At 46.9% G+C, this 14,172-nt stretch overlaps 1 protein-coding gene across 3 annotated transcripts in view; it reads right to left on the reverse strand.

Moving 5' to 3' along the window:
- LOC133136673 (SWI/SNF complex subunit SMARCC1-like) overlaps positions 1 to 14,156 on the reverse strand; it is a 31,449-nt gene extending 17,293 nt beyond the window's left edge. For 2 of the 3 annotated variants that reach the window (XM_061254320.1, XM_061254318.1), the window contains exons 1-16: positions 13,919 to 14,156; positions 11,730 to 11,849; positions 10,579 to 10,664; positions 10,278 to 10,359; positions 9,903 to 9,995; positions 9,377 to 9,446; positions 7,960 to 8,029; positions 5,748 to 5,823; positions 5,085 to 5,210; positions 3,853 to 3,962; positions 3,342 to 3,469; positions 2,627 to 2,686; positions 2,403 to 2,440; positions 1,530 to 1,648; positions 954 to 1,025; positions 516 to 629 (exon numbers count right to left, since the gene is read on the reverse strand). In XM_061254320.1, the coding sequence (XP_061110304.1) occupies positions 516 to 629; positions 954 to 1,025; positions 1,530 to 1,648; positions 2,403 to 2,440; positions 2,627 to 2,686; positions 3,342 to 3,469; positions 3,853 to 3,962; positions 5,085 to 5,210; positions 5,748 to 5,823; positions 7,960 to 8,029; positions 9,377 to 9,446; positions 9,903 to 9,995; positions 10,278 to 10,359; positions 10,579 to 10,664; positions 11,730 to 11,849; positions 13,919 to 14,155 (1,601 nt within the window). In that variant the 5' untranslated portion in view covers position 14,156. The remainder of the gene's footprint in view (positions 1 to 515; positions 630 to 953; positions 1,026 to 1,529; positions 1,649 to 2,402; positions 2,441 to 2,626; positions 2,687 to 3,341; positions 3,470 to 3,852; positions 3,963 to 5,084; positions 5,211 to 5,747; positions 5,824 to 7,959; positions 8,030 to 9,376; positions 9,447 to 9,902; positions 9,996 to 10,277; positions 10,360 to 10,578; positions 10,665 to 11,729; positions 11,850 to 13,918) is intronic. The other variant, XM_061254319.1, reaches the window with a different exon arrangement.
- Positions 14,157 to 14,172: the final 16 nt, after the last annotated feature.

Below are 14,172 nucleotides of genomic sequence, written 5' to 3' on the forward strand. Positions count from 1 at the left end.
TGCATTTTTTTCTTCACTGGAAGCCCTTATTTGTCACTGACCCACATACAAATCCAGCCCTTCTTACACACACAAACTCCCAACTCTAGCACAATGAAAACACACTGCTCGTCTCACACACACACAACACCTCACTGATACACAACCCGTGTCACAACAACCCAAAACTGCTGGGTGACTCACTCACTCACTCACTCACTCACTCACTCACTCACTCACTCACTCACTCACTCACTCACTCACTCACTCACTCACTCACTCACTCACTCACTCACTCACTCACTCACTCACTCACTCACTCACTCACTCACTCACTCACTCACTCACTCACTCACTCACTCACTCACTCACTCACTCACTCACTCACTCACTCACTCACTCACTCACTCACTCACTCACTCACTCACTCACCTCACTCACTCACTCTCAGAGAAGGGCCTCGCATCCCTGCAGCTACGAGACAATCCGGAGTTACGGCTGGCAGACACCCATCATGCACCGCTCTCGGCCCTCACCTCAGGACGGCGCACACGTCCCCGGTCAGGTTGCGCCGACAGGACGTGGAGGTCAGGTACTCCTGGGGGTTGAGCCGGTACGTGTCAATCATGAAGTTACGGTAGGCCAGGTATCTGAAGGGCGCGGGTAATCAAACGTGAGTGCATGCAGGGGACAGATGCGGCGTCCTACAAAGAGCTTTTCTAAGAGCACAAGCCCCTGGTGGTCATCTGTGTGTGGAAATAGAGGGTGCTGTGTGGAGCTGTGTACACAATGATGTATGGGTCAGACACTGTATATAAAATGAGTGTGTGTTTTGTCTGAACGGGTGTGCATTTCTGCGTGTGTGTATGCTTGTGTGTGCGTTTGTTGGCATTAGTGAGTTTTTGGAGTATTGTATGGATCATGTAGAGTGAGTCTGGGTGCAAGTACAGGGCACAATGTTTGTGCACACTTACATCTCCGGAGACTTAGACTTGTTCTTTCCGTTGAAGAACTCTGGGAGAGCCCGTCTTTCGATCTGGTGAATACTGCAGCAGAGTGTGGGAGTGAGAGAGGGGCGACCACAGGACACCCACATGCAGACACACACACACACACACACACACACCATTCCATCTGATGTTTAGGCATTCCACTGGCCTTGGGCATGAAAATAAAGGCATCTTTCAACTCAGTGCCGCAGTGAAACAGTCATAAAAGTCTATTTGTTGAGGCTGCACAGGTGACTTACGACCAAAAACACTGCATTCATCAACACACACATGCCTGGTTTTCTTAAATACATATTTTTTATTTACATTAAACATAGCTGCCAGCTGTTGAGCACCATAGATAGCAACAGAAGCTAGCAGGTTTGACGGCTAGCCTGAGTGTGACGCTGGAGTCAGAGTAAAGACTGGGGAAAATGTGACACGCTGCTGCTCTACTTTAACATCTGGCTAATCCACCAGAAACGGGGATAAGCAGCAGCCCCAATAAAGCACAGAAAAGCCGCACGCCATCACTGCACGCTGGGGACGTGGAGCTCTCACCAGTTGTAGTCAAACCAGGAGGAGTAGCTGGGGATGATGATGTGGTTGGTCTGCTCCGTCACATTGTCTTCGCCCGAGTCTATCAGCCGATTCATCTCCACCTTGCCCTCCTCCTCGTCCTGTGAGGGCCGGGAAGCCAATGTTTATCCAACGTTAAACCATTGGTTTAATGTTTCACCAACATTAAACCAACGTTTCACCAACATTGACAGCATTTCACCAATGTTAAATCAAAGCAAATGTTTGCCCAATGGTTAATCAATATTAACCAATGTTTCACCAATGTTTAGCCAACATTAGACCAAGATTAAACAACATTTACGCAATGATTAACCAACATTAAACCAACTGTTCACCAATGTTTAAGCAACATAACACCAATATTTAATCCATATTAAACCAACAGTTCACCAATGTTTAACCAACATTAGACCAACTGTTCACCAATGTTTAAGCAACATTACACCAATATTTAATCAATATTAAACCAACAGTTCACCAATGTTTAACCAACATGAAACCAACATTTCACCAATGTTTAACCAACATTAACCAATGTTTCACCAATGTTTAACCAACATTAAACCAACTGTTAAGCAACGTTTAAGCAACATTAAACTGATATTTCATCAATATTAAACCAACAGTTCGCCAACATTAAATCAACTTTTCATAAGTGTTTTAACAATGTTAAACTAATGTAAAAAAAAAAAAAATCTGTGTTTATGTTTGGTGACTGATTTACTGTCATGGGTCAGAGCTTCAAAACAGATTCAGGAATGCTGATGGTATATTGCAGGCTATGTGTTTTGTAGATTTAGGAATAATACTGGTATGCAATTGAACTATTCAGCACAATGCTGCTGATGTTACCTTGCCTAGAGAGAGCATGGATTCATCCTCCAGTTCATCTGAAAGGAGGAAAAATAACTTGATTAACATGACATTTCCTTTTCTCGCAAGATGGCCATGCCCATCCCAACCCACAACAGCAGAGCACACTCCCCGAGTAATACAGTGGAACAGCAGCTAACACGCTAACCTTCTAAACATGGAGGCAGACACGAGCATGGGCGGACACACACACTGTCACTCACCCAGGTCAGCCATCACGCCGCCCTTCACTGGAGTGTTCTCACTGTCCTTCTTAGGGTTCACTGCAGACCAGGGCAGAGAACATGGCTCATAGCAACACATCTCTAACGGATGAGGGATAGCATGGTGGAGCAGTGGTGTGAGACGGTGAGAAGGGTGGGGTTAGTGGTGTGAGACAGTGAGATGGGTGGGGTTAGTGGTGTGAGACAGTAAGATGGGTGGGGTTAGGGGTGTGAGACAGTGAGATGGGTGGGGTTAGTGGTGTGAGACAGTGAGATGGGTGGGGTTAGGGGGTGTGAGACAGTGAGATGGGTGGGGTTAGGGGTGTGAGACAGTGAGATGGGTGGGGTTAGTGGTGTGAGACAGTGAGATGGGTGGGGTTAGGGGTGTGAGACAGTGAGATGGGTGGGGTTAGGGGTGTGAGACAGTGAGATGGGTGGGGTTAGGGGGTGTGAGACAGTGAGATGGGTGGGGTTAGTGGTGTGAAACCGTGAGATGGGTGGGGTTAGTGGTGTGAGACAGTGAGATGGGTGGGGTTAGTGGTGTGAAACAGTGAGATGGGTGGGGTTAGTGGTGTGAGACAGTGAGATGGGTGGGGTTAGGGGTGTGAGACAGTGAGAAGGGTGGGGTTAGTGGTGTGAGACAGTGAAAATAGTGGGGGTTAGGGGTGGGAGACAGTGAGAAGGGTGGGGGTTAGGATTAGATTACTACTCTCACCGTTTTTGGGCAGGGTGACCTCCTCCATGTTGGGCACGGGGGTGGGGTCCTCCATGTCCTTGGTGAGGTCCTCCTCTGGCTCCTCCTCCTCCCGCTGCCCGCGGCGTTTACTGTGCAGCCCCGCGCTCCTGAGGGAGCACCACACACTCACAACACAGCACTGAGTACAAACTGACTAAACCAGAAGACATCACTCTACAATCAAAGATTCATAGAGTCCTCACTATTGATTTACCCCCTTCCCCCCACAATATCCCTCTTGTACGCCCTATATTAAAAAAAATAAAAAAATTAATCCGATGACTAGTTTTTTGGTTAGAGCTGCTCTTCATGTGTGTTTTGCTATTTATGGATTTGATGCTTTAAGCTGTTGAAGAACTTACGCACTTGTAAATCGCTTTGGATTAAAAGCGTCTGCTAAATGACTAAAATGTCAATGTAAAATGCAGAGTCCTACACTGAGGTTTGTGGTTTTATATGAAACAGGAAGATTTGGGAAGTGAACCCTTACCCCTTCTTGGCCCCTTTCTTGCGTGACTCTGAGGTGGGGGAGGGCGAGCGCCTCCTCTTCTTCCCCGCGGTGGCCGCCTTGCGCTCCTTGCGATCGAGTGTACGGGAAGACTGATCAGACACCGGGGTGTGGGGATGAGAGGAAGCGAGACGATGAGGAATGAGGAATGAGGAAGCCACACGCACACGCGCACGCACACACGCGCACGCGCACGCACACGTACACGCACATACAGCACACACGCACGCACATACAGCACACACATGCCGACACGAGCACATGCAAACACACACACGCAAACACACACCCGAGCACACACACACACGCTCATGCGCACACCCATGGGTATGAGCAGGAAGGAGGCAACAAGAAGTAAGAAGGCGTACATGCCAGCAGAAGCGGCGAGAAGTTGGAAGGCGAGTAGGAAAACTGAGAAACAGTTCACGAGATCAAACGACTGGGAATGGGAATGATGTTCAATTGAACATTTAAACTATTAAACTGGGGTGGGAGATTAATCTTGAACATCAATTGCCCTGTTTAAGCAACCATGTTCCCATCAAATACTTGGATTAGACTACATATTCTTGTTTTAAAATATAAGCATGTCATGTATAAGCATTTCACACTGATTTTGTACTCTTATGCACTCTTAGGAAAATATTTTCTGAAATTGTTATCAGCAACACAAAACTTTTCTAGCCATGCTACAAATAAATGTTTTTTATCAAGATAGAACTGCACTGTTACAGTTGAGGAGAGGCGTTCCAACTATACATTCACGGACGTTAAATTGTGTATGAGTCGTTAGGATGGTTAGAAAATGACATCGCCGTGGTTTGGCTTAAAATGGCAATATTTTTGGTAGATGAGAAAGAGAAGGCAATACGTTTGAGTTAGAACAAATATTATATTTTGTTAACACATAGAGCGTTATCCACTAAATCGTTTAAACCAGGGCTCTCATCCCTAATTTGTTCTGATATAGAAATGCTCGAGCACATATGAAAACATTGGCTTGCAGAGTATGTAATATACACAAGGTTATTTTTGTCAAGCGCGGGTCACAACCCATCTCAATCGCTCTCACGACCCACTAGGGTCACAGCCCAATTCTTGGGAAGCACTACGCTAAGCTACTTCACCCCGGAGAAGAACAGCAATCCCCCCGCGCTCCTCTCCACCTGCTGACCCCAGCGCTCTCTCAAGTCTCCGAGCCCGCTGACTCCTACCTCCTCCTCCCGGGGGAATATGCGCTTGCGGACGCCGGCGGCCTTCTTGCTGTCCTCGACCTCGTAGTCCTCCTCGTTCATCCACTCGTTGAAGGCGTCCGTGTCCAGGACCCACTTGGCATGAACCTGCGAGAGGCAGAGGAACAAAGAGGGCAAGACCGGTTCGTTTAGCCGGCGAAATCAGTCCCAGAGGCGCGAATTACACTGACTTCCTCAAGAAAACTGCAAATCAATTCCGCTCCCCAGGTAGACACAGCCCATAAGATATTATTTCACTCTGCCACAGAGGTGATAGCTGAAAGTGCCGGCAGGCGTTTTTTAATGTCCGTATTTAAACGTCGAACTGAAAGATGAAGAGCTGAAGGGCTAAAGTATTGCACAGCAATAATTACGGTCAGTAAAAGCTATAACTCTTCTTAATCTGCTGGCCCGATGGCCTTATCTGTGACTTACATGGCACAACTTTTGTAACATTATATGTGTACCCAGCTGGAAACGTACTGCAGCCATTCAGGTTAAGTACTTTGTTAACGATACAAAACCACAATACAGGCCTAGTCAGCATTCAAAACATTTTTGAGTCTGGCTATTCAAACCCTTAACTTCAGCATCAGAAACAAGGATGACAGAGAGATGAGGTATGGATGGGGGGTCAGATCCTACCTTCCAGGGTTTCTCTGTGTTGGGTGGGTCCTCCACGTCTGCCTCCAAATCACTGGTAGACACCCAGGTATCGTAACTGCAGGATGGTAGGGCAGTAGGGAGCATCCCCAAGGGCAAATTCAAAACCATGTCAGGGCAACAAGTTTATTTTATTTATAATCCGCAGCGAATTCAGAGCTGCCGTTTCGCTATGTAACCATAGAGAAGTGCACACCGTTCGCAGATGTTGACTTTGGGGCAGATCCCACCAAACACGCTATATCAGCTGGAGGCACCTTTATTTACAGTTATTTTCAATGGGTTTGAAGCGCTTTCTATGCTGCTTTACTGCACCATGCGCCTTGAATTCCCCTGCCTCGGGCACACCGCTGTTTTTAGCTGGGCATCCAGCTACAAACGATCCCATTGAGATGCGCTTCGAGAAAAAGAGCCCCATGTCACGGTCATTCTTTTCTCTGCTGTCCACTGAAATGGAGGCAGGTTTGATTTTACTAAGACAGAGGAGAAAGTGGTCACCGTTTAGCCCCATAGACATACGATTTTGGAAAAGTTGTTGTCTCTCATTCTCCAAAAAAACCTTTAACGGACTGTCCAGTGAAGTAAGTTTTGCTAATGCCATTAATATCATTAAGAACGTTATCAAAGCAATTGACAGGAGTAAAGTGTGGTTGCCTTACGCTAAAGACTAGGCTTCATAAAATCATATATGTAGTGCCCCTCATGTTTTCAATCGAGTTTGGTGGAATCGGCCCCTTAAGTGCCCAAGCCAACCAAAAACATGCAATATTAGAGAAGACATTTCTCCTGGACCTGGCTGTCGCTCCCTCTGTGGGTGTGGGGTGTGTGTAGTGTGGGTGTGGGGGTGTGTGTAGTGTAGGTGTGGGGGTGTGTGTAGTGTGGGGTGTGTGTGGGGTGTGGGGGTGTGGGGTGTGTGTAGTGTAGGTGTGGGGGTGTGTGTAGTGTGGGTGAGGGGGTGTGTGTAGGTGTGGGGTGTGTGTAGTGTGGGTGTGGGGTGTGTGTAGGTGTGGGGGTGTGTGTAGGTGTGGGGTGTGTGTAGTGTAGGTGTGGGGTGTGTGAAGTGTAGGTGTGGGGTGTGTGAAGTGCGGGTGTGGGGTGTGTGTAGGTGTAGGAGTGTGGGTGTGGGGTGTGTGTAGGTGTGGGGGTGTGTGTAGGTGCGGGGTGTGTAGTGTGGGGTGTGTGTAGGTGTGGGGGTGTAGTGTGGGTGTGGGGGTGTGTGTAGTGTAAGTGCGGGGGTGTGTGTAGTGTGGGTGTGGGGTGTGTGTAGGTGTGGGAGTGTGTGTAGGTGCGGGGTGTGTAGTGTGGGGTGTGAGTAGGTGTGGGGTGTGTGTAGATGCGGGGGTGTAGTGTGGGTGTGGGGTGTGTGTAGTGTAGGTGTGGGGGTGTGTGTAGTGTGGTTGAGGGGTGTGTGTAGGTGTGGGGTGTGTGTAGGTGTGGGGGTGTGTGTAGTGTGGGTGCGGGGTGTGTGTAGGTGTGGGGGTGTGTGTAGTGTGGGCGTGGGGTGTGTGTAGGTGTGGGGATGTGTGTAGTGTGGGTGTGGGGTGTGTGTAGGTGTGGTGTGTAGTGTCGGTGTGGGGGTGTGTGTAGTGTCGGTGTGGGGGTGTGTGTAGTGTAGGTGCGGGGGTGTGTGTAGGTGTGGGGGTGTGTGTAGTGTAGGTGTGAGGGTGTGTAGTGTCGGTGTGGGGGTGTGTGTAGTGTAGGTGCGGGGGTGTGTGTAGGTGTGGGGGTGTGTGTAGTGTACGTGTGGGGGTGTGTGTAGTGTGGGTGCGGGGTGTGTGTAGGTGTGGTGTGTGTGTAGGTGTGGGGGTGTGTGTAGTGTGGTTGAGGGGGTGTGTGTAGGTGTGGGGGTGTGTGTAGTGTGGTTGAGGGGGTGTGTGTAGGTGTGGTGTGTGGGTGTGTGTGTGTAGGTGTGGGGGTGTGTGTAGTGTAGGTGTGGGTGTGTGTGTGTAGGTGTGGGGGTGTGTGTAGTGTAGGTGTGGGGGTGTGTGTGTAGGTGTGGGGGTGTGTGTGTAGGTGTGGGGGTGTGTGTAGTGTCGGTGTGGGGGTGTGTGTAGTGTCGGTGTGGGGGTGTGTGTAGGTGCGGGGGTGTGTGTAGGTGTGGTCTGTGTGTCGGTGTGGGGGTGTGTGTAGTGTGGGTGTGGGGGTGTGTGTAGTGTCGGTGTGGGGGTGTGTGTAGTGTAGGTGCGGGGCTCACCTGTCAGGGTACATGCCCCAGTGCACGAGCAGCTGCTTGTCCCTACGCATGACCGGCCGCAGCCACTCCTCTGGAAGGGAGGAGACAGCACGCATCAACCCAAGCTCCAGCGCAACCATATACAGCATCCATACACGTCCCACACACACACCCTAACTCAGACAACACTACCGCGGCCGTCTGCTTTCACTCATCTCATCTTCCGAATGGCATTGCTCAACTACGGGGAGAAAAAATATGCCTATACAATGCATTCATTCCCAATATACTATTCAGGTTTACTGCCGTATACCAGTGTATCATCTTAGACGAGTTTCACTAACTTGCATGCCAACAAATGAAGAAAAATGGGGAACGCTATGCAAAGCAGGCAATATTCATATACAGTGAGCAGCATAATTCATTGGACAGTGACACATTTTTTTATATTTTGGTTCTGTTCTCTAGTACTTGTTAGCACTTTCAAACCAGCCTCTAGTTTGAAAGGATATAACATTTCTGCTTTAATTTGAGGACATTTTCATCCATATCGGATGAACCAAATATTTCATTGTTCTACTTCCGATCACATGATCGACGAAGACAAGTCAGCCCGTTCCACTGGCAGCCATACAGGCCCAAGCCATAACACCCCCTCCACCATGTTTCACGGAGGAGGTGGTATGCTTTGGACCATGGGCATTTCCTTTTTTTCTCCACATTTTCCTCTTTCCATCACTCTGGTGTTAATTGTTGTCTCATTGGTCCACAAGACATTGTTCCCCTAAACTCTGCAGGCTCTTTTAGGTGTTTTTAAGCAAACTGTAAGTTCGCCTTTCTGTTCTTCAGGCTTATCAGTGGTTTGCATCTTGCAGTGTACCCGCTGTAGTCCTGTCGGTGCAGTCTACTACATATGATAGACTTTGACACATCTACACCTGCATCCAGTAGAGGATTTTTTATTTCATTTTTTATCTGTTGGGCCATTGTCAGGGGGGGGTTTTCCTCACCATAGAGAGCGCTCACTCTCTCACTCTCTCACTCTCTCACTCTCTCACTCTCTCACTCACTCTACCAGGTGTCTTCACATAATTGAGTTCACAAGTTGCTTTTTTTCTTGTTAATAATGAACCAAACTGTTGAAACAAAAGACCCTCAAATTAAAACTGACAGTCTGTACTTCAACCCCATTGTCATTGTATCCTTTCAAACTCAAAGTGAAAGAGTACAAAACCAAAATAACAAAAAATGAGTCACTGTTCAATGAATTATGGTGCTCACTGTACATTAGAATAATTTGAAGGTTTAATTCTAGAGTAGATTCAATCTGTTCAACTTCAATAACAGGAGAGCCAACAGGTTCTGCCCCAGTTTGACACTGCATGTGTCCATGGGATTGCCTGGGCCTGAAATAATCTTGCCAATGCCAAATACTGACCTTCATCCACCGAGGTGGGAGATGGGGAGATGTGGTGTGTGGCTTTAGCCTTCTCCTCAGTGACAGACCCCTAAAACAGTCAGACACAGGAGAGTTTGAGTGGCATAAACACAAGAGGAGAAGTTTGAGCACTGTTGTCTGTTTGCAGAAACTTTGCAGCAATGGATGAAAGTACAAGTAGTAAAGTGAACAAGAAAAGTTAACCAATGTTGCAAAACAGGCCGCTACACTGTTAATCCACCAAAATCTAAATTTTTCATCCCACCTAGGAATCGAATCTGCAACCTTTGACTGGCAAGCCCAGTTCCCTAACCATTATGCTTCACAAAGCTGTCCACAAAGTTCCAGTTAAAAAAATCCCCGTTGACTTCAGTCAGGACTGTAATGTGAAGTATCAAACTTGACTGTCAGCAGTTATTTCCCCCCACATGGTTTACACCTCCACCTCCCTCCAATAATGACCAACGACCTCCCATCTCTCTCCCTTCTCTCTCCCTCCCTCCCTCCGCTCCTCCCAGCCCAGCACCTGGTGTCTCTTAACGATGTCCTTGAGCTTGCTGGCCTGTTTCTGCTCCATTTCTGGGGCCAGGAACACAAGCGGCCGCACCAGGCAGTTGTTCTGAAAGCACATTTAGGTTAGGGCGACGTGCTCCGCTACACGCAGGCAAGGAGTGTTCCAAACAGCAACACCTGCTGGACCAACTCCCAACACCCAACAAACAGCAGGACGATGTTCAAACCACGGCTACAAAGAGGAAAGGCAAATGACAGAGAGCTATAAGGTAAAATTACTAAAATGACAGTGTTTGGTAGTTAAAGGGAAGACTTTGTGTTGTATGGAAAAAGAGGTGCTTGGAGTGATAAGTCAGAGGGTTCAGCTGGGGACTCTTTGAAGTAGTACCTGTATGAGGGTCTTCTCCACAGTCATGAACATTTCCACATTCCTGTCCACCCTGGAGGGGTTCTGCAGATCAAACCTGCGCCTGTGGACACAGGAGAGGCCGGTCACTGACAGTGTAGTTTCTGTTACAGGCTTGAGTCTTCATGGTAGATAAACAACAAAGAGCTAGAGGCTTGTGAGGTGAGGCTACTAATGACAAAGCCCATATGAGTATTGGGTACCATAGCTCGGACGGTCACCCTTTCTATTTTGGCAATGAACAGCCCATCCACCACTGATAAAGGCACAACCTCTAACTCACCAGCCTTGTTCAGTCTTGAACTTGTATGCCGAGCCCAGGATATGACATAGACTACCCCCTGCTTTGAAGTCCAGGAAGCACTTGGTCTAATAAGAGGGAATTGACAAGAGAACACTCAGCATAATTATGGACAATCACTTACAGCAAGCTTTGGCAAGGAAAATTATGTGGACAGAGGTTTCCTCAGGGTGAATTTCTTCAAGTAAATCTACATGAACATTATGCAAACTTTAAGAGTAACTTTATAGATATTAAACCTGCCGATTCATAGCTATCTAGCTAAATGTGGGTGGCAAATACTAAGGTGGATTACACAACAATTAATTTTAATGCTATGCAACATGCAGGCAAGGAGTTAAGGTTAATGCTCTGCTTGCATGAAACCAAACAATGAACCATAATGATTAGCAGCAGGGCATTTTGCCATCGTATGTCTATTTTTTGGCACACAAGATACTCAAGATACTGTCTAAAAAGGGGCTACATATCTCTAGATAACTAGTTAACCAACAACTAGTTACCCTTCACCAGTCCGTGAACTGGCAAGCAAGCTCGGTAGTCAGTTGCCCTAATTACTGTGTGTCCACTAGACGTAGCATACCCAGCTCATAACTGCCATGTGTGTGGACAGAGATAATAGTTCAACCAGTAGAATTATCCTATGTGCTGTGGATTAGAGAAGATAACTGTTTAGTTGTAAGTAAGCAAAGGTTAGATAAAAATCAAGCAAGATGGCTTGCTACAATGAACTATTATTGTTCAACTAGGTAGTGTCCTCAATTTTTCCATCGGATTCCCCCACAATGGAGGTATATTTTAATGCACATCGGAAAACATTAGAACAAACTTGGTTCACATTTCTTTCACTGTGCAAGTTCAGGGCTTTAATGAATGATCGGCTGAGACTTATTAGTCTACAGAAATATCGGTGAGGTAACCGCTGTTCAAGATGAAGAATGAGCAGGTGTTGTGCCTGGGTTAGGCGTATTGCTTTTTCCTGAAGCACACATATTCATATTTAGTTAACGGAGCAGCATTTAGCTACCAGATGAAAGTACACTTTCTTATTTTCAGGTAAAAAGGGCAAAACGGACACTGGTAGGCAGTGTGTTGAGAGACCCACTGGCAGAGTGAGAGGAAAGGGCACTCACTGGCAGCTTGGTGAGGGCAGGGTTGTTCACTCTTCTGCCAAAGGCATCTTCCTGGAACTGGAGCAGCTGGACCACCAGCCCAGCCAGTGACTTGCTGGAAGGAGAGTCTGTCTGAACATACTACAGAGGAGAGGTGCTTGTATCACACACTGAAAGCAAGTCCATTCGAATGTTGGATGTTCTCATAACAAACATACATAATCTTTCAGAACGATTGCATGACCAGGTGGTATATTTCTTGATGCTATTAGTTTCAAACTCAGTACTAGTTGGGCACCAACAGCTCATTGTTATTGATTACCCATGCTGGTATTTCCACTTCTTTCCTGGAGTGATTATTCAGTCAAACAGAAAATGACACACTGTAAAAAGGCAACTACTGAATTTGTACAGCAAACACCCAGGAATCCTATTAACATGCACAAGCCTGCTTTGACATTCATTGTAACTTGCAAAATGAGTGATACATTGTAAATCATTTAAAAACATTTCCAGTGAAAACTCAGAGGGAATAATAGTACAGTTAGGCAAGCAGATCCATGATTGCAATTCGTGCAGCATATGGATCATTTGGATGGGTCTGCCCACAAATTGTATAATTGTATAAAGTGGAAGATTGGATAAGTCCCCGCAGACAATAATAACATACTCTTCCATGAAAGAACATCAGCTACCACATTAGTGATGATGATCACAATGACGGATTGCATTTTCAGAGACTCAAAGCAAATTACAGTGTAGAAGGAGCTTTGCTAGTCAGCACGGATGGTGCAGTGGGTAGCACTGCCGGCTCACAGCAAGGAGGTCCTGGGTCAGCCAGGGCCTCTCTGTGCGGAGTTTGCATGTTCTCCCTGTGTTTGCATGGGTTTCCTCCGGGTACTCCGGTTTCCTCCCACAGTCCAAAGACATGCAGGTTAGGCTGATTGGAGAGTCTAAATTGCCCATAGGTATGAGTGCGTGAGTGAATGGTGTGTGTGTGCCCTGCGATGGACTGGCGACCTGTCCAGGGCGTATTCCTGCCTTTTGCCCAATGTATGCTGGGATAGGCTCCAGCCCCCCTGCGACCCTGTTCAGGATAAGCGGGTTAGGATAATGAATGAATGAATGAATGAAGGAGCTTTGCTACCAATCACTACCAATTCCTAGCACCCACCAGTGTGACGCAAATTGGGCAGTTTGTGCTATAAGGCTACTGCAGATGTGGACGTTGGGAAAGTAAAACACAGCTGAGGATGTTTATGCGGCCAGATTTAGAGTTGGTTGGGAATTTGGCTAGGACTAGCGTGAACACCCTACCATTTCCGAGACGTAGCGTCTGATATTGACAACAATGAGTCAGGCATTGAGTTTCACTGTATGGGGGGAAACTGTATTGCAGGAATTCAGAGACTCGTGCGTGCGCTAACCAGTGTTCTTTTCGGGAAGTGGCACCCAAAAAAGACTTAAGTCGACAAGTTTCTATAACTCGTAGTCCAGCTTGACACTGCTCCGCCCCTTGCGCACGTCTATTTGTGCCAACCCACTTGTCAGAATACAAAATAGCATTGGCCCAAAGGGCTGACCATAATGGAACAGGGAATCCAGAGAACAATATTAAGTTCCATCTCAACAAAGACAACGCTATCGGTCTCCTGCCACTTTTGCAGCACAATTTGTTAATTTACTTGTAAAACAGAGATGTGTTCGTGCTGTCCAGAAGACTTGGTGTTTGCATCGTAAACTTAGTTAACATCTGACTCTCAAGCAAAATTGGAGTGGACCACTAAGCAAAACATGCTGATGTACTCTGTATCGGCCTATTTTACTAAGTTACCGTAAAAGCTAGCTGGCAAGCAAACGACATATGCCCAGCTAATTTATAACCACCACAAATGACCTACTGCTATCATGTGTAGACAGCTAGCTGTATGTCATACTAATTATTGTGCAGAACCCATTTCATCCCTCCTTTAGCTTGCTAACCTACTGTAACGTTGCTGCTTGTATACGGTTAGCTAGAAACTATATACATACTATCTATATTCATTGTTTACTAGCTATAGTCTTTACTATAGTCTATATTAAGTTAACGTTATGTGTGCTTAACTAATTAACTGCTAACGATAATATATGCTAACGTTATGTGTGTTCGGGTTCAACAACAAGTCATATAACTTAGCTAATGCATTGCCTTGGAGAAGCAAGCTAACCTTTTTGTAATGTTTTCCAATCCACGTACGAACAGATTCCAGTTGCGAGACTGTTTCCGAACTTTCCCAAAATTTCGAGGAAGGGCCACCATCCTTTTTTCTGCTAAGCGAGGTTCCAGTTCCCGCATGGCTGGCTTGTGGTGACCCTGAAACCGTTTCCCCACTTGCCGCAACCGTCGAAGCCATTGCCGTTACCGGTCTTCTCCATCCGCAGAGGCCGCGAGAAACCTTGCGCATCCGCCCCTTCCGAACAC

The sequence above is a fragment of the Conger conger genome, chromosome 9 (assembly GCF_963514075.1).
Source record: "Conger conger chromosome 9, fConCon1.1, whole genome shotgun sequence".
NCBI classification, from domain to species: Eukaryota; Metazoa; Chordata; class Actinopteri; order Anguilliformes; family Congridae; genus Conger; species Conger conger.